Raw genomic sequence first — 14,108 nt, 5'->3', positions numbered from 1 at the left:
TGAATATTGTCATTTAACTTAACGCTGCTAACGGCCACTTTGCTTTTGGTCACCCTTGGAGGTGAAACTGTGGAAAATCAGCTGATGAGTGGATGTTGCTGTGCAATAACATGCAAGGCTTGGCTAGTTTCTGGAAGAGATTAATGACATTTTTCTTTCTGCTTCAATGGTGGTGATTCTTCAAATCCGAATCTTTTCTCAGCTCCCTCCTTGTTCTCTTAATGGGATTAATAATTGTCTCCAGTTCAATGCATGAAACAAACTCAGCCAGGCACCCAGTGTTTTTGGGATGATCTATTAGTTGTTACTTCTGTAGTTTATTTGGAACTCTAAATCTCTGTTTAGTAAGGATAAACACAGAGATCACATCTGAAAAAAACCACAGAACAGTCTATGAAATGTAGTCCTTTTATTATTAGCACAGGAAAAAAAGCCTTCAAAGGCATGTGAGCCTGTGGGAAGGAGAGAGTTGTCTTAAACTGCCCTGATACAAAAAAAAAAAAAAATATTTAAAGGCAAAAATGTTTCTCCCCGCCTGTGTGAGAGGTTTTGTTCTGGGCTCACTGAATTCTCCACTGTCCCACCTCTGGTGTCTTGGGCCAGCAGTGGGGTGCCTGGCCGGGGGTTCGGGTGCTGGGTCCCCTCTCGTCACTGCGGAGCTGCCACCACGAGTGGATTATTTCTGCTCCTGTCGCTGGATTTCAGCGCCGTGCCGATAGGAGCTCTCGCTTAGTGAGGGCCAGCAGATAGCTGATGGCCTCTTGAAAGAGTGAGGCGTGATTGTTATTACTGGATGTAAAAGAAAAATAGTCTGGAGAGCTACTTTCCAAACTTTAATCTTCTTTACTTTCATATTTCTGAGGCAACCGTGATGTTACTCTGTGGGTACTTGCTGTTCCCGCGGAACTATTTTTGTTTTGCCATTACACTGAAATATATCCGCAAAGTTAACCTGCAGTTTTTTCTGATCCACCAGATGTAATATTGTGAGAATTTCCAAAGGACACTAACTTAATAGACCAGCTATTTTCACTGATGAAAGCCATCCAACCTCAGGTCTGCTGCAACCAGCCCGCAAAGTGATTCCTCCCAGACGCACTAAGCTCCTTGTTGAGCCGTAGAACAAACATGGCTTTAGCTTGAAAACTGATTTGCAAAAAAAATAAAGTAAAAAGGAAGCCATGGGGCTGCAGGCGTGCCCCAAAGCCTACGTGTCCCCCGTGCCGTACGTCCCGCTGCGCGCCGGGGAGCTCCCCGCTGGCAGGGGAGCTCAGGAGCCGCGAGCGTTTGCTGAGCACCCCGGTGCTGTCAGCGGCGGAGCAACCGACCGCCAACGGGAAATTTTCTGAAACTGAAATCCCATCATTTCCTCCGGTGTCACCTTTTGTATAATTGCTAAGCACAGAATTTGTAATTAAATGGTACGAAAGCTTCTGTGACATTCCCATAGATGTTCCACAAAGGCTATTTGCTGCCTTGCTATTTTGTGCAGTAATAACTGCAATCAGCATAACTACTATGATTTGTTGATCAGACATCCCTTGGGTAGCATCCCTTGTCATTCGTGAAGCGCAGTGAGCGTCACGATTCGCAGACCGTTGCCTGTCTCACGTTGCTGTTGAGTTGTGTTTCGGAAGCAGCGCTGATGCTCACCTCGGCACAGGAACGTGGTTGGCTTCCACACCATAAAAGTGTGGAAAAAAAGTGTTTTTTTTCCATAAAAGCGCACAGCGACCGGTACAACAGCACAAACAGGCAAAGTTTGGTGAAATTTTTACAAAGAAAGTAGGCGTTACATCTTCCCAACAGCGAATCAAAGTATACTTATTGAGCAATGGAATTAATAAGTTGAAAAGTGAAGAGAAAAGAGCATATTGAATAGTCACCCATTCGTACCCTTGAGTAGAGAGTCCTGAGGAACAAGCATGTGTAGTCATGTAGTTGATGGCTGTCGTAGTGCCCGTGTACCAGGAGACCAACTTAAGGTAGCGCAGGGAGCCCTGGTTTGACGATACGGCGCTTGGCTGCTTGGCATGGCAACCTTTAGTGTTTGGTGTGAGTGGAGAGCGTGTGTGTTGGTGTACGCGTGTGGTTTCTCCCCATAAAATATTGAAATGCTGTAAAAGTATGATGAACTACTGATGCAGGGTGGATTCTATTAATCCCATTAGGAGCAGTGGGTTAGAACGGCGGGTAAGTGGTGGAGTCACCGTCTCTCATCTATTAAGTGACCTCCCCCAACTGGAAATCCATCTCTTGGAGCGTTTGCGAGATGTTTGCCCCTTTTGTCCAAAATGCGGGAGCCTGGATTTGTGATTTTTTTTTTTTTTCCCCAAAAATAATGTTAGCTTAAAAGAAAGGGAAAACACTTCCCCTAAGCGCTGCTAAAACCTTCAAATACAGGAGTTTTGCGGATTTTTTTTTTTTTTCTCCAAACTGCTCCATTCTCCAAAGGGCACTGCTAAAAGACAGCTTGAGCAGATTATGATGCTTAAAAGGATGGGGATGGAGGCGGGGGTCCTGGAAGTCGCCCGTAGATAAGCTTCAGGGCGGTGGGGTATTATCTGCAGTTGAGCTGGTACCATCCAAGTGCAGAAAGCGAGCGTGGGGCTGGATCCGCGGGAGCCCGGGATGTGCATGGGCTGCTGGAGAGCCTCAGTGGGGCATGAAAAGAGGATTACTAAGGCAGGTCGGTAAGGAGAGCTGACAGGACAGCTTCACACATAATATTTTATATTTCTCAGACAACAGAAGTGCAGAATCCTTGTGGAAAGACATGGTTGCCTGGATAAAGTTGCCGTTGCCTGAAACTTCCATAAATCAAGCTGTCTGAGGAAATGAGAACGGCGTTTGCTTTTCCAGCTCGGTTGTTTTTTTTCCAGTTGAGGGCATGGTGCTGCCAGGAGGGGGTTGTACTGGGGGGTCCTTTGCCCCCGCGTAGCCCACGCAGGGGCTGTGGCCACAGTCTGTCTCTGCCATGCAGAGCTGCGGTTGGAGGGGCAGAAGGGGTCCCAAAAAGGATGCGAGCAGCTGTGGACTCTTCAGTCTCTCTGGAGTTTGCAGTTTTCGGGGTGCTTTGCAACTGGAGATATTTGTGCAGTGGTATCTGCCCTGGGTGCTGGCCAGAAGGCACCGTACTAACTGCTGGTGTTGCTCTATGAGAAACGGGACGTAGCCCCTTGCAGAAGTTTGGGTAACGAATGGCCAACACCGTTGTTGGAGGTAGAAGGGCAGTGGTTCTTCCTAAGAGCCTGTTTAAACTCAGAGTACAAGAAACAGAGATTTCACTGGAAAACAGGTATTTTCCTTTTTTTATTTTCCTTTAAAACGGCACGGTAACTTCAGCGGGTAGGGGCATTAGACACTAAAATGTCTGAGAACACAGTTTTATTCAGATCTTTTTACTTTCCATATTTTTGCAGACGTATAATGCAGTGGGAGCTAATTTTAATTTTTATTAAAAAATGTTTCTCGTTCTTATATTTGCACAACATAATGCACAGAATGAGATGAAATCTTCAGATGACCTGGAAGAGTCTTCTGGGAGATTTATAAACTGTCTACTTCATGTGTAAGAACATTTGTTTTTTAATTCCCATATGAAAGTGAGATAAATTGGTTTGCGATAACACAAGTGCAAAAATATCTCAAGTTACCACTTTATTTCCATATTACAAAAATAACACAATTCACTGCATAATTAGGAAGCTGAATTAGATAAAAGGAGCGGTTGTTCTTGATTAGGCTGTGAATGCAAAGCGTCAGCCTCCAAAAAGTACGACTAACTCCTAAGGAGACTTCCCTTAAGATCTGCAGCTGGAAGTTTAGTTATTATGGTCCAGCAGTTGGAAATCTATCTGCTGGGTTAGTGAAGATGGAGAGGGCTGATCCTGCAGTGCTTTACTTCTGAGAGTAATCCTGGCTCATGCAAAATGGTCCATTGATATAATTTGTTCCATCAAAATTGCTGGTTATTAGATGTGTGTATTCAAGACCAGTCTGATTTTCTCTCAAGGTTTTGAAGGTAATTTTCGTCATTTGCATGAATGAAGCAAGAATCTGGAAAACATAGAAATCTAAAATTCAAATGGAAATCCTTTATGTAAAATAAATGATAAAATCTAGGTGCCTTTGCATGTGAATGATATCCTTAGGGTTGAGTTTTCTCCAGTGCACTGCTTCAAAGTCTCATGCATTTGTAACGGCAGTGTGTTAAGTTTTAGCATTAAGTTAAAATTTGTCAAAATTCAGAGTCTGCTTGAGAGAGAGAGGGAGATGTGAGTGAGGGGGGCCCTCCAGAATGACTTTGTCCTTATGTCATAGCAAACGTGGCTTCAGACCCTCCATGGGAGTGGGCTTGCGGAGACCGACACAGCGTTGGTTTTGGAGAGCTTTGATTTCCACTGGCAATACTTAGTGCAATCCCAGTTCTCATTCATGTCAAGTTTGAACATCTCTCACGAAATCTGCATCTTAATTTCTTAATTTGATCTCAGGTTTGGAAACTACCAGGTTTCACCAGCCAGCTGTAAAAGGCGTGCATGAATTATTAGACTCCCATTGTCGGTTAAACCTTATCCTTTGTATTTTAAGTCACCCATTTGCATTCATCTAAAATGCTTTCAGAGAGTTTATCAGAAGAAGTGAAATAAGAAATGAAATAAGTTTCATGTAAACTGCATTTTTATGTTTGACTGGTAAAACCACAAAGCAGAGATAAAATACATAAAACTGAGGCTCTGCATAATGAGCATATCTATTAGTTTCCCTTATCTTTATAAAGCTCCCATTTGTCATGAGAAGCATTGTGTGTCACTCATCCTGCCCTGTTCTACAAAAGCTCTTTTCTCTCTTTCCTCTTATCTCCCATCGGCATTTGCCAGGAAGGAAACTTTGCTGCCACGAGAGGCCCCGTTGACTAAATAATCATTTAACCTTCAACCCCTTAATAGCAGAAGGAAATAAAAATTAATACCAGTGTGCATCTAGATAAAAATGTTACTGGCATTCTGCTGGTTCCAGCTTTTGCAATCTCAGCAGCTTTGGATTAAGGGGAAAACGTCGGGTCAAACCATCCCCAGGGTAAGTCCCCTCCCAGTAAGGCCAGATCCCCACTGCTGTAGCCCATGGAAAACTACACAGGTTACCACATGTAGGTAACAAATACTTCTATTGAGGATCCATTTGAAAACTTCTTGCTACGTAGTGCTTTTGAAAGTAGCTCTTACTCAAAATGCATCTTTAATTCTGCTTTTTTTAGGATCTTTTTTTGCTGTCACACACGGCGTGTCTATGACGTACGTGTCTGAGTGTGGTGATATAAAGTTGCTTTGCTTAACTGATGAGTTCATCAAAATTCCTATGGGGAGCTGTTTTACATGCTGAAGAAGTGGGATTTGGGTGGAGAAAATCTGTAATCAAACATAAATATGCTATTTCTATCTGTGGAACATAAACAACGAATTACATGTGTCATACTGGAGATGCTGTGCCATTAACTTTTTTTTCCTTTTTTTTTTTTTCCCCACTGTGGTCCAAATTCCTGCTTTCTGTATAAAAGTTTTTATTTTCTCTAGCAAAGTGAATCAAGAGGTAGTTTCAAAATATTACCGTGCCGTTTTCACCATATGGCTGCTCGAACAGACTATCTGGGAGTCCAAAACACGGCTTTGAAGCACCGATACATCTTCTGTATTGGTGACAGAGCTCTTCCCTGACGTGGATCTTTTCTAACCTCATGGCAATGTAGATCTCATTCCGTAGCAATGTAGAAATTCTGCTGAGTGGGTATTCAGTGCCTGTCAGGTTTAGTTGCACATCTTGTGTATAGAAACAGAGATGGTTCTCGTTAAGCACGTGGTACAGAGCCGCATCCTTTCAGAGGGAAGCAGAAGGACTGCAGACGTTATTTAAGCAAGCTTTCTTCCCAAGTGTGAGCAGAGACGTGTGGTCTGAATACAGAGCTGGGAACCAGACAGTCCCCAGGAGTAATGTCATTTGTCAAGGGTGCAGTCCACAGCATCCTCCCAGCCCTCAGAGGTGTGGGTACCTGCAGCTCCCGTAGCAACTGAGGGAGCTCTCTGTGAAATAGAGATAATAATCATCTTACTTAGCAAGGATAAAAGCTGGTAGTAAGTTACAAACACTTTGCAGATAAGAAGGGTATCTTCTTGTTTATCCTTCAGCCCTTAAATGTTCTCTTTTATATGCTTCATTTCCAATTTTCAAAGACCTATTGAATTTCATTAATAAATGTTGAAATCTCTGCTGTTTATATCAACGCACTCGACCCCGACTGAGTTCCAGCTGATTTATGTGAGCGAAACAGAAAGGAGGATCTGCTCCAAGGCAGCAAACGCGTTGCAAACTGTCTTCTCTCTGAAATGGCCGTGCAAGATAACTAGGCATAGTGCTTGTGTACATAGAAATAAAGGTATAGAGTATATATCTGTAGTGGAACAAGGTTCAGCTGCCAGGTGGAAGGTGAGGAAGGACAGCCAGGTAGTAACTCTGCAGCAAGGAGCAGCAGGGAACAGCACTGCCTGACTGCAAAAAACAAACACCGTGTTTCACAGCAGTGCTGTAGGATAAATTCAGAAAATAATCCTCCAGCAAGGAGGCTTCAGCGGAGCATGGGTTGGGAGCATCGTGTCTCCGGGAAGCAGCAGGTCAATGGCAGAGTCGAGGTCAGGAGGAGACAGAAGGGCCTGAGGTCTTCCAGTGACTGAATCTGGGAGAAATTACCCCCTTATCTGCCAAAGACCAAGGGGCAGCGTGGTACCGTGCTGCTCTTTGAAAGTTCTCCAAAAGACAGTAACTATTTAAATATAGAGGAGAAGGTAACAGAAGGGTGTGGTGGCCACTTGCTCGCCATGCCACCAGGAGAGGACAATTACCAGCTTCATTCAGATACAGACCAAACGTTTTGGAGACCTCAGTGCTCTGCAAGAGTCCGGTTAGGAGGCTGTGACACCTCCGTCGGAGGGTGGTTGTAGGACATGGGTAGCCAGGGTGATCTGTCAGAAGTAGTTCTGGTGTAAATGGCTTTTTCTTGGGGCAGTTTAGATGAAGTGACTTCCTGGGCTCCCTCCCAGCCTCAGATGGTGTAACCTGGCCCAGCGTACCTTGTCACAAGACGAGATGGGTTGTGTCCCAATGTCCTGACTTCAGCAAAATTTCCAACAACATCAGTGTCATTTCCTTCTGATAATGAGTAAACAGAAACGCAGAAAGCACTTTAGTTTTTGCTTGTCTGCACCTGTACGGAGACGCATCCATGCACAGCACGTTTTTTATGTTTTCTGTAAGGCATTTTATTGCTTCCAGTGGTGGTCTTAATCACTGTGATAACAACTGTTATGTAGATGTAATTAGCAAGTCTGGGGACATTCATATTTTTCTAAATATGGGAATTTGGAAATACCTGGGCAGAGTCAGCATTTTACTCTGCCATTATATTTATTCATGGAGTTTTTCCACCAGAAATTCAGACTGATTTGCACTGAACAGGAGGAGAAGAGGAAATAGTGCTCTGAAGAAATCGCCCTCAATGTGTAATGATTTTCCCATCTATGTGGATTTACCATATGTTTAATTTTTGAAGAGGATCCACAGAGCCTTTGCTCCCTCTTCAGCTCCCTCATGCCTCTATTGTGCTGTCTCTGGGCTTTTTAACTTTCCTGATCCTCTTAAGTCACAAGAATTGTTCTAGTTTATCTATTATGTGTATCCAGTGAAAAGATGATTTTTTAAAAAAGAAGGGAAAAAGGCCTTTCCAGCCCTGTATGTTTGCAGAGTATGTTTTTAAATCCTTATGGTTTCTTTGGATACTCATCTCATGGCAGAACCTGTTCTCTGACTTGCATATATACTATTCTTTCGTCGCAAGCGTAGCTGAATGTCACGAGCACACAAGTCATCGTGTGTTCTCTGCAAGTTATTTCAACAAATTGTGGAGAATTAAAGTATAGTAGAACAAAAAAAAACCCTCACCTTCCTCAACTTAAAAAAAAAAAAAAATGTTTACTAGCCTATATTATTATAGTTCCTTTTCTGTAACTTGCAGTAGACCTACATTTAAATTTATACCAGCGTTATGGAAATCCAAATGTGATCTTCACTCTTCAAAGCTCTACCATAAGCATACAGCAGAAATCGTGGTGTTAAGGACACTGGAAGTTGGTAGCGTTGAGCCTGCCAAGAGGCTGTTGCCACAACAGGGAGCTGATGCATGTTGGACCTCGCGGTGTTTTGCAGCGCAAAGGTCTTGGCTCACACATCTTTGGTTGCAAACTCATTCAGAAATGCTTTTAAACGGTCACTTAATGTTGGAAATGCTGCAGCCTGCTTCCCAGTCATCTTAGTTGTAATAGTGTCTCATGTGTTGTGTCTCCTAGCTCTACATACAAACTACCACACTTACAATATCCATGAACTTAAGTGCTTCAGTGGCCCTGGGGATGCTTTACATGCCGAAGGTGTACATCATCATCTTCCACCCGGAGCTAAACGTCCAGAAACGGAAACGCAGCTTCAAGGCTGTGGTCACAGCAGCGACCATGTCGTCACGGCTCTCGCACAAACCCAGCGACAGACCCAACGGCGAAGCCAAAACGGAGCTGTGTGAGAACGTAGACCCAAACAGTAAGTACTGCTGATCTTCTCCTCGTTGGCTGCCTGGGGGTTTGGAGGCATTGACCGAAATTCGAATGTTAGGGTCTTCGTATTATTTACTCATCTCGGTTAAAGATTTTTGATATCTCCCACATATTATTTTAAATTCTCTATTTCTTCCTCACTTTTTTTGAGTTGTGCCAGTTGGCAGCAACTCCCCTCAAAAAGTTTGGTATCTGTGAGTAACTCCTCCTCCTTTCCCTCCTCTTGAGTAAGAGATCAGCAGCATCCTTGAGTACTGGACCCTTCAGCCTGGGGTCCTTCCTAACTCTGGCAGGTGCAGTTTCCAGGATGGATGGAGGGACAAGGACCAAACTCACTGATAACTCTGCTAACCTGAGTTACAGTTTTGTTTCTTGCAAAGTTTCTTTGCAAAAATCTAACGATCCTTGAAGATTCCCACTTAAGGATTTTATCCGGTCCTCTAAAAGTGAATGCAAATCTTGCCACTGATTTAACAGGAAAACAAGTCGAAAAGATGCTTCCAGTTTCTTTAATGTGCCTAGCATGGGATATTGTAGCACAAAATTACATACTGAGGCCATCAAATTTGATTTGCATTTGAATCTGGAAGGAGTTGAGGAAGGAGACAGCTGCACAACTTCCTAGCATATTGGGAAGGTTTAGACATGTCTGCAGTTTTTAAGAAAACCAGATCTGAACGTGGAGAAATGCCCTTTCCCTGCCCGTGATCCGTTCACCCGTTTGCTGCTGAAATCCCTGCCACTTCTTGTCTGTTAACTGCCGACTGAGTATCTGCCTCAAAGCAGAAACTGCTGTCAAAGCCAAGTGGAAGCAGCCTGCAAATTGCTGACACAGCACTTCTCCTCCCTTTGTTCACCCCTGCAGTATTTTTCTCTGATATCTCACCATGCAGGTAGACAAAACATACTCCAACTGGAAAAACTAAATTTTTCTTTGGAAACTGAACTAGCTGAACTACCTGAGCTATGATTCTGGCATAAGACAGGAAGGAAAAGCTTCTGCTAAATTAAAGACCGGGCAGGAAAGGCCTTTGAGGATGGAGGGAGAGAGACAAGGAGGAGGGAAGGGATGGAGGGAAGGGGATTTTGGAGGACGGCTGGGAAAGGGCAGGTGAGTGTGTTGCTGAACTGCATTTCACCCAGTGCTGTTCTGGTCAAATGAGTTGGAGGTAGTTTCTCCTCCAGAAAAATAAAATAAAAATCTAAAAATTTCCACTCAAAGACTTGAGCAACAAAACACCATAACATTCTGATGATGAAATGTTTGATGTAGAAACAGAGATGTTTCTCGACTACAGCTCTGGGTTCCCCCTCCCGGTCTCATTCTCCTGCGCTGCATCTTATTGCTGTTTTCAGACTTCTGAGAATATTTCCCCCCCCCAGCCCCTGCCAAAGAACAGACAGATTTTTCCCCTGGAAAGGAGATATGTTTATTTAAAAGAAATACTGCTCACTTAAACCCCCATACTTCTGGCAAAATACAACATTTTTTCATCCAGGACTATAGACTAGGATGTGTTTTTAGGAGGCAGGAGGAGGACAGGACAGAAGCCCAGCTGCCCAGACCGACTGGTCTCTGCCTTAAGCATCCAGCCTTCGTCCTGCTCTTGTTAACACTGCCTTAAAGCTGGACTAAAGGCTCCACACAGCTTCAAAATCAGTGTGCTTACATGTAGGATTCTAAAGCATGTAAATTTGTCAGTCAGGAAACGTGCAACAGCATTCATGTATATGTCTCTCCCCAAATACTGGGCTTTTAAATTGTTTATGGTTTGGAAAATAAGTTTTATTTTAAGTCTTTTAATTATTTATGTGTTTAGTACCATCTGTTCATATTATCAGCTGCACCTACTACTACTGTTTCATTCCCTGGGTATGTGTGTTCATAAAAATTATTAGAAAATCAAATGGAATAAACTACTGCTGTACTGAAAGTATTGGGGTACATTGAGTCTCAGCGTAGGCTACTGCTCCAGTTAATGGGAGCTTTCCTGGGGCATTCAGTGGGTTGTCAATGAACCCCCTATTCAGGCAACATTCAGCATGTCTGTCTATACCAGTAATTCACTGAACACTTGGATTGAGTCTCTTTTTTTAAAAAATAATCAAATATTTTGTTTAAAAAAATATTTGCAGGTCCATATTTAGGTGGGAAAATTGAAAGCAATAGTTATAAGCTCAAACAAAGCAGTGCCATCCAAGCAAAACTCTCCACATTTTCAATGAAATTTTGAAAATGAACTCCAAAAAGTAAATGAGGTTTTGGTGTTTTAATTGCAGTTTAACTGAGGAGCACAGAGGTGGGAAGTCCTGGTTGTTAGTTCTGTGCCAGGCTCCTCTGAAACTCACTACGTTAGGCTGGAGGTAAATTAATTGAAGGGGATTAAAGGATGAGTCTGAGGCTCATCAGCACCGTGCAAAGGTAGCTCAGATGCAGGTGGGGCTTAGCTACCAAAGGTTTTCTCATAAGTGTGAAAGTACAGTTGTGTTTTCCAGTTTGATTTTCTAGTATATCTTCTGGTGATGCTGCTGTTCATGGCTTGCTCAGGGACTGGAGACTGGAGTTGCCATTTCTATTGAAAATACACAAATATTTCATATCTACTAAGAAATTATTAACACCGAGCCACCAGCATGGGATTCATGTACCTCCAAACATTGGGGAATTTGGTGACTAAGCCTGAATTTATGGCTTGTCCTACTTATATGCCCCATGTCCAGGGTCAAAACCAAAAGGAAAATGTGAGAATAGCCTTGAACAAAACCTCCTCCCTCCATGTTTTAGTGTTAACTTGAACAGAACACCTAAGGAACTGGAGATGTGCATGTAAAACTAGAAGGTCTATGAATTACCTGAGTGGCTTCCTAAGAGCAGGTGGTCCTCAGCAGCGGCGCTGAGCATCGTGTGGGACCGCTGCACACAACCCTTGGATGATCAGCAGGAATTTGAGCTTTGAAAAATGTACAGAGCACTTGGGAGAGCTGAGCTCAAGCACTGGGGTGTTACTGGGAGTGTAAAGGAGGGAATGGCATTAACGTGGGGGGACAATCCCTTGGAACGCAGTGACCTTATATCTCACCCATCAGGAGGAATAGGGACTCACTGTGTTGCAGCTTTTTGTTAGGATATATGGGAAGCAAGAAGTTTCACAAGCTGAGCTCCCCAGCCATGACCTGGGAGTGCTTTCATGCTGAGTGGGATCTGTTGAGGCCAGGCTTTGCAATCTAAAGCTGCATTACTTACGAAAACTCCCTTAATCATTCCAGTTTGCCATCTGGTGTGTGCATGCCTGTACTCATTCAACAGCTTTTTCCTGCTAATACATGTTTGCAGCACATTCAGATGAGCAGAATTTGGTGCACAGCAACTTCCATCCGTGTAACGAGTTCATTCTGCTCTCATGTGTCTTTGGTTGAATTTCACACCATTTCAGAAGACGCTTCTCGTCAGGTCTGAAGGTGGGCAGACAGTGAGTGCTCCTGCTCGGGTGTCTGCCTGTGTTTCTGCTGCAAGAGCAGAGTGTCAGACTATGAGAAAAACATCTGAGCCTCCAACCCATGCTCATAGTGAGATTTATGTGTAATTATTCCTTTTCCCTGTTGTTTTAATTCATGGCTGGATCAAACAGAGCCACAGGGAAATCAGCATCTGGGTTGTTTGGTAACGAGGAGGTTGTGCTTCTCGCAGGCTGGATGACCAGACCTTCCTGGAAGGGCGTTTGGTTTCACGTGTTTCCCTCTGGCAGCAGCCATGAGGAGGAAGCTGAGCTGCCCAGTGCTTCCCAGGAGCGGCTCTTCTGGAAAGATGCTTCCTTGCAGGAATTGCGGTAGGGTCTTTTGGGACTTGGCAGCACAGGGAGTGTTGGTCTTCCAGCGTCTCCATTTCCAACCTCATGGGAAAAATCTCACAGTCTGTGAGAATGACTGTGGTCAAGTTTACCCCCTTTTTTATTTGTTTTCCCTCTGCTGTACCAGCAAAGCTCTGAGATCAAGATGAGTAGTGCAGAGTAGCCCAGTTGTATACGGTACGGAACGGGAGACCTGCAGCATCTCCGTGGCAAAGGCCAACTGCATCAAAGTGACAAACAGCTGTTGGGAAGACAGAGCAGCTCGTGGGATGAGACCTTAGTTGAGAAGTGGCAAAGGAAAGATGTCACCACAGATGAGCCAGAAATCTTTAAGGTCTAAAAACTTGTAATTTTCAGTCTAGTTTTCAGTCGGGTTATAAGTTAGTGGACTTTTAAGTTAGCAGATGCTTCGAGGGCTCAGTACCTGTGCAGACATATTGAAGACAATTTCTTCTCTTTCTCCTTTATCTAGCATTAAGTAGACCTCACTTGGCAGTCGATTCAGTTTTCAGTAGTGAAGTGCAGCCGCTGCCCGTTGTCCCCAGACAGACCAGGCATCGTTTCCATGCTTCCATTTTAAAGCAGCACTTTCCCGTGTGCTGCCAGCTCCTCTCTATCGCAAGGGCAGCGAGAGCGGTGTGTGTCCATCCTCATCTTCCTCCATGTGTCAAGAACGGGCGTTGACTTTGTGGGTTCCCATCAGCAAACTGTGGATATTGTACGTGAACATGAGCATCTCCTGTCTCGGACAGACGTGCAGACACTGCTGTGCAAACGCTCCCGTGCTGTGCCCTGGTGTGTTTGTGCACTCACTCCTCTTCATCCTTAGCATGACCTTTCCCATTCCATCTTTCTGAGGGAAAAAAAAAATGAAATGGTTGTTGATGATGCCAAGGAACCTGAGAGTGACTGCATGGGTGAGGAAGGACTGGGGAGTCTCGAATTAACGCCAAAATGTTGCAGAGTTTGCTCAAGGGAGAGGAAAGACAGACCTGCTCTTTTCTGAGCATCTGCTCCCATGTTCAGAGGTACCTGAACTTCCGTGAACTGGGTCATTTCCTGCTAGCCCAGAGTTAATTCTTGTGTTGGTGTCTCTCAGCTTTCCACTATCACTGCTTTAATCTGAGCTCTTCAGCTGGATTAATGTCGTGGCCTCCATGACAGGGCAAAATTTGAAGAGTTTCTTGTGAACAGACCTATTCTACATACCAATGTATTTACTTTTCCTGTAGACTGCATACCACCAGTAAGAAAGAGTGTTCAAAAATCTGTTACTTGGTACACTCTTCCACCTACTGTATAGCTTTTGCCTGCTTTCCAAAAAAAGGTAAGGAAAAATCTAGCTTCTTATTACTTTATTATCAAATTATTATTATTATTATTATTACATACATGAATAAATGAGGAATGTGCATTAGTGCAGCTATGTTCAAACAAGTACCTAACTTAAAAATTGTTCACACACCCGTCACAAAGCTCCCACGTGAAGGGCTTCCTCTGAAACGGGGAGACCCTGACCTGGGCGATTTTGATCCCTGTGCTGAGCCCCAGCAGAACGAGGGACTGGTGGTCTTCTGCTTCCACCAGTGGAGGGGGATCCCAG

The 14,108-nt window shown here is 44.0% G+C and overlaps 1 protein-coding gene across 1 annotated transcript in view; it reads left to right on the top strand.

Moving 5' to 3' along the window:
- Positions 1–13,808, top strand: part of GRM7 (glutamate metabotropic receptor 7) — a 260,616-nt gene extending 246,808 nt beyond the window's left edge. Inside the window, exons 9-10 of the mRNA XM_086618784.1 lie at positions 8,397–8,643; positions 13,738–13,808. Coding sequence (XP_086474910.1) covers positions 8,397–8,643; positions 13,738–13,808 — 318 coding nt within the window. The remainder of the gene's footprint in view (positions 1–8,396; positions 8,644–13,737) is intronic.
- The last annotated feature ends 300 nt before the right edge of the window (positions 13,809–14,108 follow it).

This window comes from Tauraco erythrolophus, chromosome 12 (assembly GCF_009769465.1).
Source record: "Tauraco erythrolophus isolate bTauEry1 chromosome 12, bTauEry1.pri, whole genome shotgun sequence".
Lineage (NCBI taxonomy): Eukaryota > Metazoa > Chordata > Aves > Musophagiformes > Musophagidae > Tauraco > Tauraco erythrolophus.
This window is presented reverse-complemented; position numbering and strand designations above follow the sequence as displayed.